Source organism: Pseudomyrmex gracilis, unplaced genomic scaffold, assembly GCF_002006095.1.
Source record: "Pseudomyrmex gracilis isolate BER0280 unplaced genomic scaffold, ASM200609v1 scaffold_763, whole genome shotgun sequence".
Lineage (NCBI taxonomy): Eukaryota > Metazoa > Arthropoda > Insecta > Hymenoptera > Formicidae > Pseudomyrmex > Pseudomyrmex gracilis.
This window is the reverse complement of record NW_018021347.1, coordinates 39,964-62,122: the sequence shown is the minus strand read 5'-3', so window position 1 is coordinate 62,122 and position 22,159 is coordinate 39,964. Positions and strand designations below refer to the sequence as shown.

The window sequence follows — 22,159 nt, the reverse complement described above, 5'->3', positions numbered from 1 at the left end:
CGAATAACTCGAATAGTGCTATTCGTACTATTCGCTGCACAAAGTATCCGGATATTCGAATACTATCCGTTGATCGAAGTTTATTCGTACATATATATTATATTCGAATATCCGGATATCCGAATCACACTGTTATTCGAATTTAAGCCGCAGCCCTAATATATATATATAATACAATATATATTTAGCCGGGCGCACGTTAGTGAGTCGGAGCGCTCACACCACCAGACGCGTGGTTCACTGACGTGCGTTCGGCTAAAGGTCGGCGCTGATTGACTTGATTTGTTCAATAATTACTTCTTTATTATATGTAATAGAAACAACTGGTTCAGGACTTTTCTACTCACAGCTTTACTTCTTCTATCTGCCTATGAGAGATTTTACACTAATTGTCGGACACCCTGTTTATATATACCATATGTACATAAATCTATTAAATTAATATATTATAATACGATATCGGGAACTCTCTTCATGAGTCCAACATCTGTGACACAGAAGATATCTTTATATTTGTTTCCATCTTTATTTTACTTTATTTTCTTTATATAAGATAACCACACAAAGAGAATAATGTTTAACCACAATGCATGCTTATTATTTGCATAAATCGGAATTCTTGTAGCCATTATCACACTTATATCCGACCTTGTAGATTTTCAATTCATAGAAGACAATAATAAATACATAAATTTTCGTTTTGTCATTAATTAAGTCGTTACTGATAAAAAGCATGTGTACAGACGGCGTCATTAATTCGAAGAATAGGCGCGGGGATCGGAGGGCAAGCGGGGCGGTTGCTCGTAGCGCCAACGGGCGCCGTACTAACTAACTAGTAGCAATCGGGTGTTCACAACTACGACGTAGTATTTAGCCCGTTGGCGCTACGAGCAACCGCCCCGCTTGCCCTCCGATCCCCGCGCCTATTCTTCGAATTAATGACGCCGTCTGTACATGTACCTTTTGGTATATAACTAATAGGAAAATATATTACAATTAATTGCCTTAAAAAAGAACAAGAAAACTACATTTTTATTCATTATTATTGATAACTTGACTTGACTTTTTAGTGGCTCGCGATATCCATATATTCTATCCGACTATACGTTAGTAGTACATGGGATTGTTACTGTTTGTATCTAATCACAGCTATTGTCTAACGCAAGCGCAGAATTTGTTTTTGTCACACAGATTTTGGTCTCACTGATTCCGCTCACCGATGGATCGTGTGTATACATTATACATGTATATTCTGAGATAAAAGCCAAATGATATTGAGCTTGAGCGCTCGTGCACAATTTTAATATCTTGACGACCCCTGATAATCTTTGACATCCCTGATAATCCCTGACCAAAAAAAGAAGTTTTATAAGCATTTGTTTGTATGAGTGGAAGTTTAATGTAAATTTCAAACCAATCAGCAAAGATTTCATAAAGCGGAAATTGCATAACGTTTGAAAAGCGTTTATATAAAGCGTTCTTCCTAACAATTTGCATAGTGTTTGCGTTAAGCGTTTACTATAAACTTGTGAGCGTTCGTTACGCTGTGTAATTTAAAATCTAAAGAAAAATTCTATCTAGAATCTAAGTAGAATTTCTTACTAAACAAAAATAGTGGCACATTGTCTTGTGAGAAGGAAATTAACTTGAGAATTTCACTCAAATTAATCTTTAGAAACCGGATTCATCTCGCCGATCGATCGATGAACTTCAGTGAAAGAAACCGGACCTGAAAAAATCTTAAGGTGATAGTCGGGGGATTCGAACTTGAGACTCTTTATATTAGCAGGTTTTGCACTCAAACCGCGGGATCAGTTGCTCCTTTCTAAAATGTATGTATTTTTATCTACTTATTCTCAAGCTATATTATACATTTCATTTATTATTTATTTAAATTATTATTTTATTAAAAATATATCAGTGCAATGTACCTGCAACAATGGATAAAAATATTTCTCTTCTTATTATTAAATATAATTTAAAGTATATTTTTATAACGCAAACAAATTTTTTGTTACCAAATGCTGATTATTATAGTCAATTTTTAATAAACATATAGAAAATGATATATAAAAATATATACACATATATGTAAGTTACATAATATATTAGTATACAGATTTGTACACGTACATTTAAACAAGTTAGAATGATAATCGTGGCAATGTTGCAAATACTCAGTTGTGACAGCTTATAACTTAGTTAATTATACCTAACTAGAGTTAGGTATAATTAGTTGATTTATTGAATTTTGTTTTGATAATTAATACTTAACAAAATACAATGAAAAATGCTTTTTTCTCTAGAATAGTTGCAATATAAGGAAAAATTTGTTAATCAAATAACCTATTAGACGACGTATTATGCGACATATTGCTAAGTTGGAAAAAATCTAAAGTGCTCTCAAAAGTGTTTTCTTGAAAAAAATTATAAGTGAGAAACGTCTAGAACAATTCAATATTATACATGGCTCGTGACAAATATTATTACAAAAATAGCAATTGGCAAGACATATGCTACAAATGCTTGTGCGTTGCCAGATCAAGAGGCACGGTAGTGCCTCGCGCCAAGTATATGCGCAAACGAAGTGCCTCTTATACGCGAGATTTAGCCGAGAGACTTTTCGAATTTTTCCGATCTCAACAACGGTTAAACCGATCGAGTTCGTAGTAGACTCAATCGAAAGATGAGATCGAGGCACGAAAAAACTTATCTCGCGGTTTTTTCCTCCGTGCCTTCTCAACGGAGATATCTCGATACAAAGTCCGAAATGCCGAAAAACTAGGTTCTAAGTATTCATAGTCGAAGCTCAAGATAATGCTTAAGACTGTCTCGGTAAAGATGGTCTTATTTAATTAAGATCATCTCAAGAACGATATAATTCACAGTCGCAATATAAGGTGATCTTCGTCGAGAAATTCTTCTTTAAGTAATTCTTATTTGATATAAGATTGTCTTTACGAAGATGTGCTTAAGACAATGCTTATTTATGATTCGGTTATTTCCGTAACATTTCCGTTAGATCCGCCAATAGAAATATTGGTTCACTTTTATAAAGTAGTTATACTATTTTAGTTTAATATTATTAGTCGTGACTAATATTAAATGTTTTTGGATGCTTTCCGATATTCACTGTACTCACCATACTCACAGCCACAGATCTATAGCAAGGAGAAACACTAACTTCATAGGTCACTTTCTTTTAGAAAAAGAATGCCAAAGTTTTATTTATTATTAAATAAAATAGAATAAACTAGCCTTTTATCGACTGATGGTGGTTAAAATAAAAATCAGCTTTATTCTTGGGACGTTTTGATCGTTGTTTATTAATTTCCGATCATCATCAGCCAGTAAATTAACAAAGAATTAATTACCAGTATAAAACACGTAAAACTTAAGTTAACAAAGTATAATACGGTGAAAATCAAAAGCTTATACGCACCTTCAAAACAATTGCACGCTACTGCATGTAAGCACTGTCATCAAACAAAAAAACGTCAAATCGAAAAATTAATTCAGGAAACCAAAATTAATTATGTAAACAAAGTCAAAGATAATAAATTATGTGTCAAAATTGTAAATAAAAATTATAAAGTCACATAATAAAAAATGAACAAGTACACAACAGCAGCACAAATACGTCAACGACCATCTCGTGTAACATGTCATGTACAAATAAACAAGAATATGTGATAAAGGCTGATACACTGGCGAGAGAAACGTCCCCAAGCGGGAGGAAATTATTTATTATTACAGACTTATTTATTTCTTTGTAAACGTCAAAGCACATGCACATATGAGTAATAACTGTTCCAACAAAAGCTGTTGCTTAAGACGTCTTTGAACATGTCTTGGAGAAGATAGTCTTATTTGTCAGTGTACGCGTGAAATAAGATGGCCTTTAATGACTGTGAATTTATGATGAATAAGGTAATCTCAATCTCATGCTTAAATGGATTTATGAATCATATTAAGACGCATCTAAATAAGATTATCTTGACCAGGGTTGGGAGCGTACTATACATGAGATATTGTACATTGTATTTGATACAAAACAAATGTTTGTATAATAACAATTATACAACTAAACAACAACTGTACAATATATAGTTTGTATAGTTGTTGTTTAATTGTATAATTGTTAGCTGCGTTATGGTTATGTGGGCATCAAAGTTGAGCAAGTATTATACCGTATAATACGTGCCTAGTTTTTATGGCCGCACCAAAACCTAAAGACAGAGTGCAGCCGCGTTTGAACGTCTATCTCTAACTTGGACCATAGGCTTTCTGGTTTTTTTTTTCTTATAATTTGTTTCTTCGAGCCGTTTTATTATAATATTACTTATTATACTTTTTAAACATATTTTGTTTTAAGAAAAAGTATTATATTTACAGAACATCAAGACAAAAATCACACGGACTTAAGGGAAAGAAAAATTATCATAATTTGAAACGTGCGCGAAAAAGACATTTATAACAGAACAAATTTGGAGTACATCGAATCTACTTGAACCATTTTACACTCCAAAACATGATTATAACAATAATATTATTGTTATTATTTTTGATTGTTTTCATAATACTGTTTGATTATTATATGCATCATAAGCGAAGTGGACGACTTATAGATCTTATACCAGGTTTACCAAGTATTCCGATTTTCGGTTCGATATTTTTATTGCAAGGTTCACAAGGTAAGTATTATATGCTTCTTTTAATACAAAGAATTTCAAAAATTACAAATTAAAAAAATAAAAATATAATCAAAAACTTTTAAATGTTAAACTTTTATCAGAATATTATTTACATTTAGTACATTTTTCAGAAGATATATGGCATACTATGCATTATTTTGCTGACAAAATATATCCCGTTACAAAAATATGGGCAGGTCCTATAGCTGCTGTAATGATTCGTCATCCAGATGATTTGGAAGTACTAAGATATAAAAGAAATATACTTCTTTGTGCAATCATATATTGACAATCTAGTGACTTAGAGATTAATTGTCGCGTTCAAAATACTTATTACTGAGTTGTCGTTTTGTCTAAACACTTGATAACACTTAATTAACTGATTCTACAAACAAGAGTTAATCACGTTCTTTGCTATAAAGCAACTTGTTCTGCTAAACGCAGTAAATGTTGTCATTTATATTCTAAGTGAGACAAAATGACTTAAAATTGAGAATATATATACATAAAATAAAATAATTTTAAAAATAAATGTTTATATGTTAAGTTGAAATATCTGAAAATCTTGATATTTTCACTGTCATTTCTTTTCGCAATTTTAGAAAGTCTTAAGTAGTACAAAACATAACGAAAAAAGTAAACTGTACGATTTGTTACGTCCGTGGCTTAATGACGGTCTTCTTATCAGCAAAGGTAATATAACAAAAGTAATCTAAACATAGTTTTTAATAATTTTATAATCAATACTATTAAATAATAAATCATTAAACGCAATTAAAGCGATGATGACATGGTTTTACGTCATTTTAAAGTATTTAGCCTAAAGCCGCGTAGGTTTACGTCATTTTAAAATCTACGTTTAGTGTTTAATAAACATATAAGTGTAATATGATGTGTATTTACATCCATTTAAATAGCAAAACTGTGCGACCTTCAGCTATAGACGTTTGAAAATTGTAAGCAGCGGATCTCTATTCAGGTCTCGCTCTAAAATCGCCGGCTGTGAATATATTAATATCACTCGACTAATTAAAATTTTTTTCAAATTAAAAAATAAGAGGTCCAAAATCAAAAAGCACGGTAAGGTGAATGTCTCTATTTATGATCACTCGCGGACTTGCAAAGTCTGCAATAACACATTATGCCAGTACAATGTAGCCAACATTCAAACATAATCTGTTATTTCAACTAGTGTTGACAGAAAAACAGAAAAAAAGAGAATATAAATGTGTCATGCCGTGATGCAAATATTATTGCATCAATCAAGCAGAACTTGCTCAAAAAATGTAGCAAATTTGAAGCATAACGTGCTATTGTCATTTCATTCTTCATTTATTTCTATATTTTTGCTGTGTTATTTTCTTTACATATCGTGCCCATAATTCACTCACTATGATGACACAGCTGAGTGGAATCTGGTGCAAAGTGCTGATTAAACCTGCGTGCATACTGCTGGCATACTGCTATCATTTGGCTATCGGGAACATTTCATTTATTATTTATTTAAATTATTATTGTACTAAAAATGTTGCAATGCAATGTACCTGCAACAGTGAATAAAAATACTTTTCTTATTATTATTAAATATCATTTAAATTGCATTTTTACAACGCGAACAAATTTTTTAATATATGCTGATTACACTGTTCAACACATTTTTGAAACTTGAATAAACAAAGTGTTTTCTAATGGAATTTTAGTCACGGAAAACGAATCTAAAGGCGAAATTGACCTACCACGTCAGATTTCCGAGAAAATTGAAAATATTAAATGTAACCTAACATACTGTTTATTAGCGTGAGAAAGAGCATATCAGTGTGTTTCATTTACACTAGTGGATACTGTATTACACAGTGTCGACTGTGTACATAGCTGGAAAGCACCCATTGTTTTATTTTACTCAATAAATATGAGAATAATTCATTACATTTATAAATAAGTGCATAAATTCATATAATAATAAATTAATATTTTATAATAAACATACTAATGTGTGTTGCAAAATGGTTTTCTATTCAGATTGGTTACGTTCAGAAACTCAACAGTTGCACAACGGTTGAGAGATGATCACTTACGATTGAATCATACTTTTCAAACCAATTTAGATTTTGAGGAATAGTTCTATCACAAGTGATCATCTCTGAACCGTTGTGCAACTGTTGAGTTTTCTGAACGTAATCATTGATCTAATATTTATCACTCTTTGGCTATCTCAAAGTTTTAGACATAATAGCAATAAATGCAATATAAGCATAGCACAAAATAAAAAATTTGCGTTTGACACTTCTATACATGCGTAGCATGTATTTTATCGCTAATGTAATAGTTGGACAGATCTGTCGCGTTTGTTTTGTCAATCTGTGGTCAATCTGTTGTCAACGCGGTCGACAACCCTGCTTACTGTTTGTTGTCAATCTGTCGTGTAAACGTATTGGAAACTGTTGCATTTTTGCGTGCCAACTGGTAACCGGTTGTAATAAACTGGTTTATAACCAGTTTCTACTAGTTAACTACTGGTTTGTCTACACGTTAATATCCACATAGCATCGTTAGTAGCACAAACATTTCTGCAACGGGTTTTCCGAAACTTAGCAACGTTTCGTTAAAAGTCTCTAAAACGTAGTAACATAGCGGAAACGTCGAATTGTTCGCTTTTTAAATTGCGGTCCGATTTCGTAGAAACGTATAAGAAACGTGGAGTGATTAATTAATTAATCACTCTTTTCTGGAGAATGATTAAGCAGGCAAAACCTGCATGGTTTCAAAAATGTATTTTACAATGTTTATAAAAATTTTAACATTAAAAACTTTGCAATTATCGGGAAACGTTTGCGTCGATGCTATGTGGATAGGTGAGGTGCTTGTCACAACACAGTGACAACTTTATTAATTTTATTAAAAACAATTTGTAAAAGACATTTTGTGTAATTATGTGTGAGTATAATAGTAAATGATTAATAAATGTTAATAATTAATTGTTAATTAATAGAAAGTTGGTAGTATTGAGTATATAAGCGACCAATACAAATAGAGACAATAAAACACGCATGTCGTCATTTGTGACTAGGCTCAAAAAAACAAATTATAAGAGTAAATTTCACTGCTTTTTTTCCAAAAAAACATAATTAACATTCATCTTTATACGCTTCTAGGCGTGTATAAGTTGTATTTGTACAAGTAAACAGAAAAATGTTTACTGTATGCTCGAGAAAAAAGTCAGTGACAACGCTATCACTGTAAGTTAGGTTAGGTTAAGTTAGGTTAGGTCACTTAGGACCTCGGTTGTTCCAATTTCTTGAAACATCGTATGTTTTGTATTAAACTGCCGGTCACTATGGTTAATAAATGGTTACCAATTGGTACATTCAATCTGACATACCGGTTAATAACCGGTATATTCGATTTGATGCACCGGTTACTAATCGGGGCAGATGGCGGTCACTAATAGGGTCAAATTTAAATCATGCGGTCACTAATGNGTACATTTACATAGTCTGCAATTTTCTTTTTAATAATTTTTACATTATGTTTAAAATTTGAGTAAAAGACATTTTTCGATACAAAAATGAATATTCTTGAGTTCGGTATAATTGTTTTTCCATTTTAATTACTCTAAAATATTTTTATTTTTTATTAACTCATGCAAGAATCTTAAATGATCACAAAAGAGACATTTACCTTACTGCCTCGCGCCAAGTTCCCGCGCAACAAAGTAACTCTCGAATTGCGCAAAGCACACCGTGCCTCTTATATTTCACGAAATTCAGATAATAAAAAAGAGCGGAGATTTTTACAGAACAATATTTCAGTAACTGAACCGATCAATTTCGTTTTAGTCTTAATTGATTCAGAATAAAACATTTTTTTAAATGTATTTTTGCGTTTTTTTGGTTTGTGGCTTTTAAACGGAGATAATGAAAGATAAACAAAAATGAGTGTAAAATTTACATTCAAAAACGTCATTATGGTCGTCGTGCAACCAAATTGTGTACATGTATGTTTGCTATATGTATACCAGATGGCATACATATACGAGCACGTTGAAAGAAGAAAAAAAAAGACAGGAAGTGTGAGTTAGAAAAAGAGAATCAAGAGGCACGAGGTGGTTCGCGTTATTAAGCATCATATCGCGTTACGCTTACTTTGTACACACTAATTATTATATATGGTAATTATTATATTATGTACAAAAGAGAATAGTTTACTGAGATAAATGATACAAAACATAACTTTTAATCTGATGTTCTTGGTTTTTCATCAGGAAGCAAATGGCACACTCGACGAAAAATATTAACACCTACGTTTCATTTTACTATATTGCGACAATTTGTTGACATTTTCATTGAAGAGAGTAACCGTATGATAAACTCTCTAAAAGATAGTAAAGGACCAGTTATAAAAAATTTAGTCCCATTTCTTAGCAAACATACACTAAACGCAATAAGCGGTAATATATGATATTTTCTGTTATTTCTATGTGTAAAATTATATTATTTTAAAAACATTTAAAATACAAAAAGATATTACCCAGATAGCCAACTGAGTGCAAGTTGTTGGCAACTTACCACAAATATTGCTCATATGTTTTCAGCAATATAACAAAAGGGTGTATCCTCTTTTCAGTATATTCTTGCCAGCAACAATTTACAAGATATAATAACAACAAGTTCCCAACAACTCATTGGCAATAAACTTATACTATTTTTCTCAATTTATGAATAACAATTATTGCTCACATATTGCTGACTCACTTGTTATAAACATTGGCTACAACAATTGATTGATAATAAAACTCAGCATATCGATACTGAATTGACAAAAACATTTTTGTTGCATTAAATAAAACCAACACAACAGCAATTGGCGAGCAACTTAATCTATACAATGATATGCTTTATATTGAGTTTTCACATTTGGCTATCTGGGTATTAATTTTTCAGTGCCAGACATAAAAAATGATCTACAAGTTGTCCAAACTAGTGGGTCTGTCCACTAGACCAACTTTAAGTTACGCGACTTAAGTTCGAATATCTCCGCAAAAAAACAATATTTTTTCAATGATTTCTTTTTTGAATAATTTTGCGTCAATAAAAAAACGAGAAAAGATTAAGAAAAATCTTTAGTAATCTCGACGATATAAGCGTTTAAAGAAAAACCTGACAATTTTTTTTCGAAAAAAGGCTTTTTAATATTAATAACAGTCCTTTGATCAAACAAATTATAATACAATGAAAAAACCAAAGAGCCATCTTCAACCTGGATCATAGACTCTTTGATTTTTTCATTGTATCATAAAAGGATTTTGTTTAAAACTTCATAATTGTTTTTGTAATTCAGATTTTTACAACATTCCAACACAGTTTTATAGAGATTCGTTCGTATTTTCAAGGACAAAAGTGTCTTCTAAAAATTGTAAAATTAAAAACAATTTTACAAAAATCTTTTTGGAACGTTTTGTGAAGAATGCATTATTTTAGTGCCCAACTTTGACATGCACTATTTTAGCAATAAATCAATATTTGAACATACTCTTTTTTTAAATAGAAATTTTGAACAATTCTACGTCGATAAAAAAACAAATTGAAAATATCTCTAGTAATTTCGAAGAAATGTTTAAAATGTTTCTGCGCGCCATGATAACTAAATCGCTATAAATATATTATTACGCTCGCGGTAGCGGTTCTGTCCCGCCGATCTCCGCGATTCGCGCACACGACCGCGGGAATGAGAAGACGTGAGTTCTCTTAACAACACTTTATTAAGCTACAAATTATTACAGAAATTACAGGATCGTCTGTAACGCGTCGTGACAGCGTCCGCGATTCGTTTCTCTACACAACTCTGTCGCCCGGCGACGAACAATCACGCCGAGCGCACGCCGTTCACGCGGCTCCCGCGACACATACGCGGTGACCGCCGCGTAACAATATATATATATATTTTGATAAACTTATGAAAAAAACAACAATTATTTAATATATTAGAAGTAGTCAAACTCTCTCTCTGTGAAAAACAATTTACTTACTTTTCGAAATGCCAACGTGTTGTCCAGACTTGGGTCTCTCAGGCCCTTTTCGCACTTCAAACTTCAAATTTCGCAAAGCTATTAAACAGATGACGCTGTTAACGACCTCTATCATTGTCTAAAGTCCTGAAGTTTTTTTTCATGGCCTTCAGATATTGCGCTAAACTAATATCTAGTAGAAACATCAGTTTAAAACTTTTGTCTAGGAGACCTATATCTGGCACTGAAAGGTTAATGTGGAAAAACTGTAATGATAATTTTTACATAATCAAATTTACATATATTGTTTATGTTATAATATACTTGTAATAAATATATTTTTAGAAAGCGCCATGGGTATTTCTTTGCATAATTTTGACACGTTCAAGGAACAGTATCGAAAATCAGTAGAGGATATGGGTCGCTATTTTATTTACAGGTAATTTAGGCGGATACTTTTTTTAATTATGAGATATCTATGTATGTATATGTGTATATATGTATACAGAGTAGACTATTTTATTCAATACATGTAAATATATCGAAAAAGAGAAGAGTTTTTGAAAAAATAATTCAGACAAAAGTTGTATGGCATTGAAGGAGAAAGATGATGGTTACTTAGTTGCTACTTCCCCCTCTCTCTTTTTCCTCAAACTGAGTATGTAGCGTATCTCTTCTGTATCCATATTCTTCTTTATCGTCGCGAATAGATCATGCATTTTTGTATTTTTTTTATGTAGAAACATTGAAGAAGATCCCATAGTGAATCAAAACGTTTGTATCTTTTTTTTTTAAAAAATCTTTAGATTAAAGAAGAATTTTACCCGAATATCAGGTGTAGCTCGTTATTACCTTCTTCCTATCTTTTTAATAAAATGCCAATAAATTTAATATAATTTCGATACGCAGATCACTATCTCCCTGGCTGTATCTCGATTGGATGTTTGCATTATCGCCAACAGGTAGAAAGCAAGCTAAAACTTTAAAGATATTACATGGATTTACTGAAAAAGTGTGTATAATATTGTGTATAATATTGTACTTTTTTTGATTACAGTAGAGACTCTAGTATCCGAACCCCTATTATACATATATTCGAATAATTTAATATTCTAACATTCCATTTTTTACGTTCTGTCCGAACAACGTTTTGTAGCGATGTTTATATGCAATATATTTATATGTACTATTGACAGCTCACAAGAATTTGCTCTACCAACAAGCTAACAGACGCGAGAGGCAAGGGGAATCGTCCGTCCGCTCCACCCAATCTCCTCTACTAAGTAAGTTCTGTCGAAGCGATGGAGATATGCCCACAAGCGAGAACTGTGTGAGCTCACAGACATGTTCTCGCTTGTGGGCATATCCCCACCGCTTCGACAGAACCTATCTAGTAGAGAAGATTGGGTGGAGCGGACGGACGATGCCCTTGTTTCTCGCGTCTGTTAGCTTGTGGGTAGAGCGAATTCTTGTGAGCTGTCAATAGTACATATTTTCCTGTGTTCAGCCGATTAAATCGTAATCATAACATGCGAAATTTTGAATGGTTATAGGAGCGTTACGCTGGATTTTTGTTGTGTAATAAATTAAATATATATATATATATATATATATATATACTATATAAAATATAATATTTCTAAAAAGACTTACGCTCCTCTGATCCGACAAAACGGGCTTTTGCCAGATCATCAATTTGGCTTTAGGCATAAACAATAATTAGCACGATTGAACAAGTACATAGACTGGTTGTAAGAATTCATTCTGCATTTAAACGCAAACAATATTGCTCTGCTGTCTTTTTGAATATAACCCAAGCTTTTGAACGCGTGTGGCACGAGGGCTTGCTATACAAAACCAAGATTGTTCTTCCTAAAAACTATTATATTTTTATTAGATCTTATCTGAGCAATAGACATTTTCAGGTTAAATAAAGAGATGCTATAACACACACAAAATTAAAGCTGGAGTTCCTCAAGACAGCGTGCTGGATCCCACTTTATATCTATTATATAGTTCTGACCTGCCAGTTAGCGAAGGCGTTGTTATCATTTTTGCCGATGACACTGCGATATTGGCAATAGACAAGTGTCCGATCAAAGCATCTACAATACTTCAAATTAGCCTTGACACAATATCCAATTGGCTTAAGGATTGGCGTATTCTCTCGCAAATGAGACCAAATCTGTTCATATTATAATACTTTTACCACAAAAAGAGACTCCTGCCTACGTGTTAATCTCCATGGAATTCAAATACCTCACGCAAATAAAGTCAAATATCTAGGAATGTATATGGACAGACGCCTTAATTGAAGAAGGCATATATTTACGAAGCGAAAAACTCTTGGACTGAAAATGCGCAGTCTTGATTGATTTATGAACAGAAATTTCTATTTCTCAATGGAAAACAAATTATTCTTATATAAATGTATTCTCAACCCAATCTGGACACATACCTAGACATAGTCTTCAGCTGTGGGAAATCACGGCAAATTCAAACTTGGAAATCCTTCAAAGATTTCAATCGAAAACTATCCGTCTAATTGTTGACGCTCTTTGGTACATCTCTAACGATAGTCTACATAAGGATTTAGGCATTCCTACTGTCAAGGAGGAAATTGTCACACGTTTCAGGCAATATAAAGAAAGAATTTTATCTCACCCCAACAAGTTGGTCCATAGATTGATAGATGCTAAGACAACTTTTTATAGACTGAAGAGAAAAGCACTGCAAGATCTACTCATATGCAGAGATGCCAGATTCTGAACACTTGGTAGCATGCGGTAGCATGGAGGGGATGCGCACACAACCTCAGATCGTGTACGTGTGCGCTCGAGACTTTGGGCGCGATCGCACACGTACACGATCTGAGGTTGTGTGCGCATCCCCTCCATGCTACCGCATGCTACCAAGTGTTCAGAATCTGGCATCTCTGCTCATATGAGCTGATTATATTATATATACGGAGTGGTCACTGATCCATCCGTGCAAATCATTAACTTACTTAACCTATTGCTGAATGTCTCTATTTAGACAAATTTCAGTATGAATAATATAAAAAAAAAGTCAATTTTAGTCAATTTAGATTTTTTATCATAAAAATATGGGTTTCATTTCCCGAAGAAGGAACCACGTGCACTTTGTTTGTCATATCAAACACTATTTTTGCGTAAAATTTCAGATTGATTGAGAGCAAGAGTCATTTGGAAGTATATCTAAAAACTTATGTGACTTAGCAGCCAAAAAGATATAGAATCTTTAAATATTGCACAAAACTAAATTTTGAAGCAACTTTTTTTGTTGATTTCAATTTGAATAAATAAAGAGTAATGCATCCCAGATAGCCAACTAAGTGCAAATTATTGGCAACTTGCCACAAATATTGCTCATATGTTTTCAGCAATATAACAAAAGGGTGTATCCTCTTTTCAGTATATTCTTGCCAGCAACAGTTTACAAGATATAATAACAGCAAGTTCCCAACAACTCATTGGCAATAAACTTATACTATTTTTCTCAACTTATGAATAACAATTATTGCTCACATATTGCTCACATATTGCTGACTCACTTGTCATAAACATTGGCTACAACAATTGATTGATAATAAAACTCAGCATATCGATACTGAATTGACAAAAACATTTTTGTTGCATTAAATAAAAACAACACAACAGCAATTGGCGAGCAACTTAATCTATACAATGATATGCTTTATATTGAGTTTTCACATTTGGCTATCTGGGATAAAATGATTGTTCTATTATCCAAAAATTCTATTTAACCACTTGTTTTTTTCTTAATTCGGGTACGGGAGTTTCTACTATGTATAGGAAGAAGGTAGGAACTCTAAAATAACTCGAGAAATAACGTTTTTGGAAAAAAATTATAAATATAAAAGGTGTAGGATTTTGAGAGAGGAATGCAAACGGTGACTTTAAACTTGATCTAAGGTCAAATTTAGAGATCATTTCAAAGTCAAAATAAAATTTTTAAATGGAAAGTCCTATTTCTGCTATCGGAAATGAAAAGACCAGAAAATGTTATGTTCAGACATGTAGTCATATTTGAGAATGTCGAGGCTTAAAGATCTACAGTTTAAGGGTTTCAGAGCTTGAAGGTCTACGGTGTAAGGGATTCTGAGATTAAAATGTTTACAATTTTGGAGTCTCAAAGTTTCAAGGTCTAGGTTTTGAGAATTTTAAAGGTCTGAGATTTGAGGGTTTGAGAAGTTTAGGGTTTATGGTTAATGGTTTAGTAATAATGGTTTGTTAGTTGGTTTATTTTCTCGAAATTTCGGAATCTAATTGTTTTTAACCTCTAAGTAACCTTTAATTTGACCTCTTAACATGATTACTATATAGTCATGTCTGAACGTAAAGATTTCTGTTCTTTTCATTTCCGGTATCAGAAATAAGAGTTCTTATTTAAAAATTTTATTTTAATCTTGAAATGACTTCTAAATTTGACCCTTAAGTCAAGTTAAAGGTCATCGTTGTATTCTTCTCTCAAAATCCTCAACTTTTGTAATTACAATTTTTTTCAAAAACATTATTTCTTGAGTTATTTTAGGGTTCCCACCTTTTTCCCCACTCTGTATAACAAAAAGTAAAATTAAATAAAGAATTAATTAATTTTAATTAATTATAATTACTATAAAACGTACTTTCTTTATTTGTGTAGGTCATTATGGAAAGAAAACTTTATCATAAACGCACAGAAGGCCGATATTTAAAAAACATTGGAAGTAATAGATTGATAGAAACAGATGACGTAGAAGTGACTGGAAGTACGTACCACAATCAGATGATGTTGTTATTGAAACTTAATAGGGGTATACAAGATGAGACAATAATTGAGTGAGATAATATTAACACAACAGAGCATCTAATTGTTTTTGCTACATCTATTAAATTTTGTTTAATATTTTACTTACACTATATAGAAGATAAATTAAAAAAACGTAGATGAAGAAAACCAAGCTATTAAAAAGTACTTCAAATTAAATAGAAACTATAAGCCATAAGCTATCTTATAAATTTTAGATTAATTATGACTTAAATTTTATGTTATTGTGCATAAATTACTTTATCATTTAAACAAATTTTCAAAGACCATGACAAGAAACACCTATATGTGTTTTTCATATTTGATATAAAAATACGTAAAGCAGGACTTTTGTTAATAATATCATACATTATCTATGTTTCTATAATTTTTTAAACTGTCATGCAAGAAGAAATAGAAATGGTTTTGATTTACTTGTGCTAATTGGCTAATAATGATCAAAAGACAAAAAAATGATAAAAATGTATCACAATTATTAAAATTTATAATTAATAAAAAATCTTATAAGAGGAGGTCGCGACGTTGTACCAATCGATTTGGACGAAATTTATAAGATTGATAGATGACTATGTAGGGTATTGCAAAGTAAAGTAATAAGACGCACTACTCAAGCATTCGCGAGAAAATCAAATTTGAAAATTTCGAGTTACACTATAAGGATGTTAAATAGATCGTTTAACCGAAGATTGCGTAGCGTAGCGATAGCGTACTAGGTTAGTAGCGTCGACGCTGCTGGTTCGAGTCTCGATATACTTTTTTTTTTCAAAATTCTACAGTATAATCTAGATGTAAGTAATACATTTTTTATTTATTTATTGCATGTTATAAAAGTGCTTTGTTTTGCATAAAAAATTCGTGATTTAAAACATACGGTAAAAATAAATAGATTAATTCTAATTACTATTTAATTGTGTTCATAAAAAGCGGATAAATAATTGTACGCAATATGTAAAAATATACGCAACATGTTTTATTTATTGGAACTAGATGGGATAATAAACAATATAATGCAGGATTAGTTTGACCGGACCACGAATCTATTATTAAAAGAAAGTTTTCTTTGTTTACATATGGTGATAATATTTCTTTTAAATATTGTGTATACAGATTTGTTGTAAGTTTTCCGGACTTCAAAGATGTTACCACGACATTTGTATATATAGTAAAAAATTTATCGGTAGCTTGTTGTACCTTGGACCGAACACTCCTGTCGCTTCTTGTAAACATAAGAATATGCTTTAAAACATGTTGTATATATTTTTACATATTGCGTACACTTATTTATCCGCTTTTTATGAACACAATTAAATAGTAATTAGAATTAATCTATTTATTTTTACCGTATGTTTTAAATCACGAATTTTTTATGCAAAACAAAGCACTTTTATAACATGCAATAAATAAATAAAAAACGTATTACTTACATTTAGATTATATTGTAGAATTTTGAAGAGAAAAAAAAGTATATCGAGACTCGAACCAGCATCGAGTACTACTAACCTAACCTAACCTAACCTAACCTAGTACACTATCGCTACGCTACGCGATCTTCGATTAAACGATCTGTTTAATATCTTTATAAAGTAACTCGAAATTTTCAAATTTGATTTTCTCGCGAATGCTTGAGTAGTGCGTCTTATTATTTTATCCTGCAATACTCCACATTGTCATCTATCGATCTTATAAATTTCGTCCAAATCGATTGGTACAACGTCGCGACTTCCCCTTGTTAGACTCTGAGATTTCTAAACGCGAAATATATAAACAATAATAAAAGTCGTACACTAGATGTGGCGGAAATATGTATACAGGGTGTTTCATAATTGCCGTCTAACCGCTCGTAGGTAGATAGAGGGGTTATTCTAAGACGAAAAGTTCTATACCACTTTGCAAGATTCGCAATAATTAATAAAGAAATATTAATTAATAAAAATCCGCTAATCAGCATCCAGCGTAAGGACAGCTCAGTCTGTCGCGTCGTAGCGACGGAATACAATAACGTGGATAGCGCGCTGCCCGAACGCAGCCTATATGCTGTCTTTGTATGCACATGTTATTCTATTATCTCTTTCTATTCCATCGCTACGAAATATAAATGACACAAGTCTGTCAGTTACATTCGAAGCGGGAAGACGGTTTGCGTCCTGTTGCGTAATACTGACAACTACGTGACTGCCATTTCCGTCTCTCTTTTTCTCATACCGAATATCTATGTAGCGTATCTTTTCTTATCCATATTCTTCATGATCTTGAATAGATCATTATTATTTTGTAAGTTTTTATTAAAACACTGAAGAAGATCCCATAGTGGATCAAAACGTTTGGTAAAACTTTTTTAAAATCTTAGAATTATAAAAGAATTGTACCCGAACATCTGGTGTTACTGTTAGCTTGTTATTGCCATTTCCTTAATTCTTTTTATTTAAACTTTATTATAGTGTTTTGGAAAGTTCTTGAGTTAGGTTATAAGAATCTGCAATAAAAAATAGGAAGTTCCATCTAAAAAAATCGATGTGACCTTGACTTTGACAATGCAACTCAAGGTCAAATCAATGGTACCATCTTATGTCCCCCTCAAAGTCATAAAACTTTGATTTGAAACATTTGTCGATTTAATGCAGTGTTTTTAAAATATTTTAGTGGATATTTTAAAAAATGGAATATCCTGTATATGTATACATATACGGGGTGTCCCGTAATTGCTGTACAATTTCTTGTGAGCAGGTAGAAAGGATTATACTGAGTCAAAAAGTCCTTCACAACTTTCCGAGATTCGCAATAATTACCGAGATCTTAATTAATAAAAATCTGCAAATAAGCGTGCATAAGACAGCTTGGCGCGCTTCGCGCCCTTATGGTGTTACATATACTACACATATACATAAAATAATAAAAGGTAACCGCGAAGCGCGCCGGGCTGTCTTCCATAGAAGATGCACGCTCATTCGCAGATCTTTATTAATTAATCTCGGTAATTATCGCGAATCTTGCAAAGTGAAAAAAGGTTATATTGAGTCAAAAAGTTCTTGTAAAGAAAAAGTTCTTTACAAGAACTTTTTGACTCGATATAACCTTAATATAACTCTCTATCTGTCCACGAGAGATTGTACGGCAATTACGGGACACTCTGCATATACATATTTCCGCCACAACATCCAGCGTACGACTCTTATTACCGTTTATATATTTTGCGATTAAAATTGATGTTCATTAAATATTATCTATTAGTGGTTTATAGCTTCTACGGTTTACTTTAATTTAATTTACAAACAAATATATTAAAATATGTAAAAAATATGAAATTCCAAGCATCGTATAAACTGTGTTTATTTTTTGAGTTAGTTCAAAAAAAGCGACTCGCTATGTTGGATCTTTTAATAGCGGCATTTCGAGAAAATCAAATATCCGATTCGGACATCAGAGAAGAAGTCGACACCTTTATGTTCGAGGCATGTTTATGTCTTATGCATATACATATATTTTTACTATATTCTTCGAAAACGTATCAAAAGATATACTAAGAAATACATAAATAAATTAACGAGACTTGTACAATTACAGGGTCATGATACTACGGCAATGGGTGTGTGTTTTAGTTTGTTATTATTAGCTGAGCACAAGGATATTCAGGTATTTCGCGTGATACATAAATAAAAATAAGAAAAATATAATAAAGAGTTTGTCTTTGTTTAGTTTGGATTTTTATGAAACTATTTTGTTGTGATATATTTTCTCTGTATTTAATTTTAACAAGAGTAGAAAATATATCTATTAGAAATAAATACAGATAATGCTCTCGTAAAATCTCAGAAGTTTTTATAAAAACATTTTTAAGTAAAAGCAGCAGAATAACACAACTTTCAAAAATATATAGGATCGTGTTAGAACTGAAATAAACGGTGTGATGGAAGAGAATGAAGGAAAATTAACTATGGCGTCCTTACAAAAGCTACCGTATTTAGAAAGATGCTTGAAGGAAGCGATGCGATTGTATCCAAGTGTGCATTTAATATCGCGCGTTCTTTCAGAAGATATAAAATTCCGTACGTATTAGTGTTGCGCAACGGATTTTTAATATGTCTACATAAATTATGTTACGTTACATGTTACTGCAATGTACGTAAGTGTATACACACACACACACACACACACACACACACACACACACATACTTATATAAATATTATTTTTTGTCTGTAATAGAGTCGTATACAGTGCCAGCTAACACAATTGTGCATCTTAATATCTATGGCGTCCATAGAGATCCTAACTTTTGGCCGCACCCAGACGTATTTGATCCGGATCGATTTTTGCCCGATCAAGTGCAAAATCGTCATCCTTATTGCTACTTACCGTTTAGTGCGGGACCACGGAATTGCATAGGTAAATTACGCACTTCGTCTTTTTTTTATGAGAAAACAGTTTTTCTAATTCATTGCATGTTTGCGGCAGGTCAACGGTTTGCTATGTACGAAATGAAGACTATAGTCGCTTCTCTAGTGCATCATTTCTACTTGGAGCCTGTTGATAACTTGAAGAACCTTCGGATTAATATTGATTTGATACTTCATCCTGCTTATCCACTTCATATAAAATTTATCCCGATCAAATAAATAATATCAGCAAAATTAGGGAAAGGAAAGAGACAACTTCAATATCTCTTTATAAACATTTATTGAGATAATATTACATATATAAATGCATAAAAATATAACTTAATATAAATATATATAAAAATACATAAAAATATAATTTGATATAAATATACATAAAAATATACATAATGAGACGTATCTCTTTTTACGACTTCACATTTTTTGAGGTTTTGCTGTGTTTTGATTTAATGTCTTTAGCTCGCTCGATTTAAATTCGACAATTTGTTCAAGATGTGGTTAATTTTTCAGAAGGCAGCTCGCTAGTTGCCTCATCTTGAGAAGCCGCCGCCGTCTCAATTTCGATCACTGAAGCTGCTGGTTGCGCCCTCTGTGGTTGCGCGCTTTGCGCCACCGATCTCGTACCTGCCTTTGGACATTCGAATTTCCTATATCCCGTCGCCTTGCAATAAAAGCAAACCGTCTCTGATTTGCATGATTTTGTTTCATGCTCCTTCTTTCCGCAATTCCTAAACATTAACTCTTTGTTCTTGACCGCATTTGACACCGGCAGTGATTTTTTTCAAAGTCTGACACACCTTCGGTTACACACTGCATTTTCTCGAGGAAGATGTTGAGTGACTCGTCCGCTACCACGAGGGTGGTTACTCTGAGAGAACTTTGATTTATGCCACTAATTAAATGGATGGCATCACTCTTCGAAAGATTTAACTGGTGCAATAACGATAATTATTAATCGCGTTTTGATTAAATGTCTCTTTTGAAGTGATCCACTTTCTTAATTCCGCTTTTTGCATTGCTCGATAGAACGACAAATTTCTTTCAAAAATTTTCACTAACTCAGTCTTTAGATTTGTCCATGACTTGATCATCACACCTGTCTGTATGTCGTACCATTTTTTTGCATTTTTCGTGAGCCTGTTTGCAGCGGCCAATAAAACCACACCGTCTGTTGCACCATGCACTTGTCCTATCGTATTCACTCTGCAAATCTACTGGTTTACATTCTCGTCTTGATTTCCGCTAAACTCTGGAATTTGAGACGCGAGCCACAACACTTTGACACCAGATTGATCTTGGCTGCTACTTGCACTAGCCGTTGAGTGCGCAACAGGAGTAGAGCTTTTTAAAGCCCGTTCTACATTGATCGCAAGCGCAAACGCAAGGTATAGATCTCGTAGAATTGACCAATCACGCTGGTCAATTGGCTGATTTGATCAATACGATTAGTCAATTCTATTAGACCTGTTTCTTGCGTTTGCGCTTGCAATCAATGTAGAACAGGCTTAACGTACCAGCGTTTTCAGCTTGTCTCTCGTCTGACACTCGGGGATAACATCCCGAAAACATAACGCAAACTAATAACTCACGCAACGGCCTATTAACACTAGATATACCAGCTATTTAAATATACCTATTAAAAAATACAAAAAATATATTTGTTACGAATATATATAAAGTAACATTAAGTTCATAAAATGTATTCTCTACCCAAGTAGCATAAAAACGTTCTCAGAATGTTCGGCGAATGTTAGAACAGTAACAGTGAAAAACGTTTTTGTTATGTTAGAAGTTCGCTCAGGACTAACATTCTCCTAATATTCAGCAAACGTTCTCAGAACGTTTTACTGAAACGTTTCCGTAACATTCGGCGAACGTTACACAGAGAGAATAAAAAAATTTTTCGCAGGTTGCATTTTTACACAGCTTCGAGATTTCACTTGAATTAATTTTTGAAGGCCCGATTCAGCTCGCCAATCATCCAATGAACTCTATTGAAAGAAACTGGATCTGAAAAAAAATCTTAAGATGATGGCAGGATTTAAACTCGAGACCTCTATATTCACAGCCCCTGCACTCAGTCCGCGAGACCACTTATTCCTTACTAGAATGTGATTATTTTTATCTACTTATTCTCAAGCTATATCTTGTACACATTTTATTTATTATTATTTCTTTAAATTATTATTTTATTAAAAATATTGCAGTGTAATGTA

At 32.6% G+C, this 22,159-nt stretch overlaps 1 protein-coding gene across 5 annotated transcripts; it reads left to right on the top strand.

Moving 5' to 3' along the window:
- The first annotated feature begins 1,427 nt into the window (after positions 1-1,427).
- LOC109861439 (cytochrome P450 4C1-like) lies at positions 1,428-20,360 on the top strand. Of its 5 annotated transcripts, none has more exons than XM_020441080.1 (13): positions 1,428-1,745; positions 4,396-4,694; positions 4,826-4,935; positions 5,297-5,387; positions 8,956-9,141; positions 11,044-11,137; positions 11,608-11,710; positions 15,385-15,490; positions 18,892-18,998; positions 19,111-19,179; positions 19,424-19,592; positions 19,753-19,932; positions 20,002-20,360. In XM_020441080.1, exons 2-13 carry the CDS (start codon positions 4,532-4,534, stop codon positions 20,160-20,162), a joined length of 1,539 nt encoding a protein of 512 aa, XP_020296669.1. In that variant the 5' UTR covers positions 1,428-1,745; positions 4,396-4,531; the 3' UTR covers positions 20,163-20,360. The 5 variants fall into 5 exon arrangements, with proteins under 5 accessions (XP_020296669.1, XP_020296673.1, XP_020296668.1 ...); XM_020441084.1 differs by having other exon boundaries at positions 1,428-1,832; positions 4,829-4,935; XM_020441079.1 differs by having other exon boundaries at positions 1,428-1,832.
- The last annotated feature ends 1,799 nt before the right edge of the window (positions 20,361-22,159 follow it).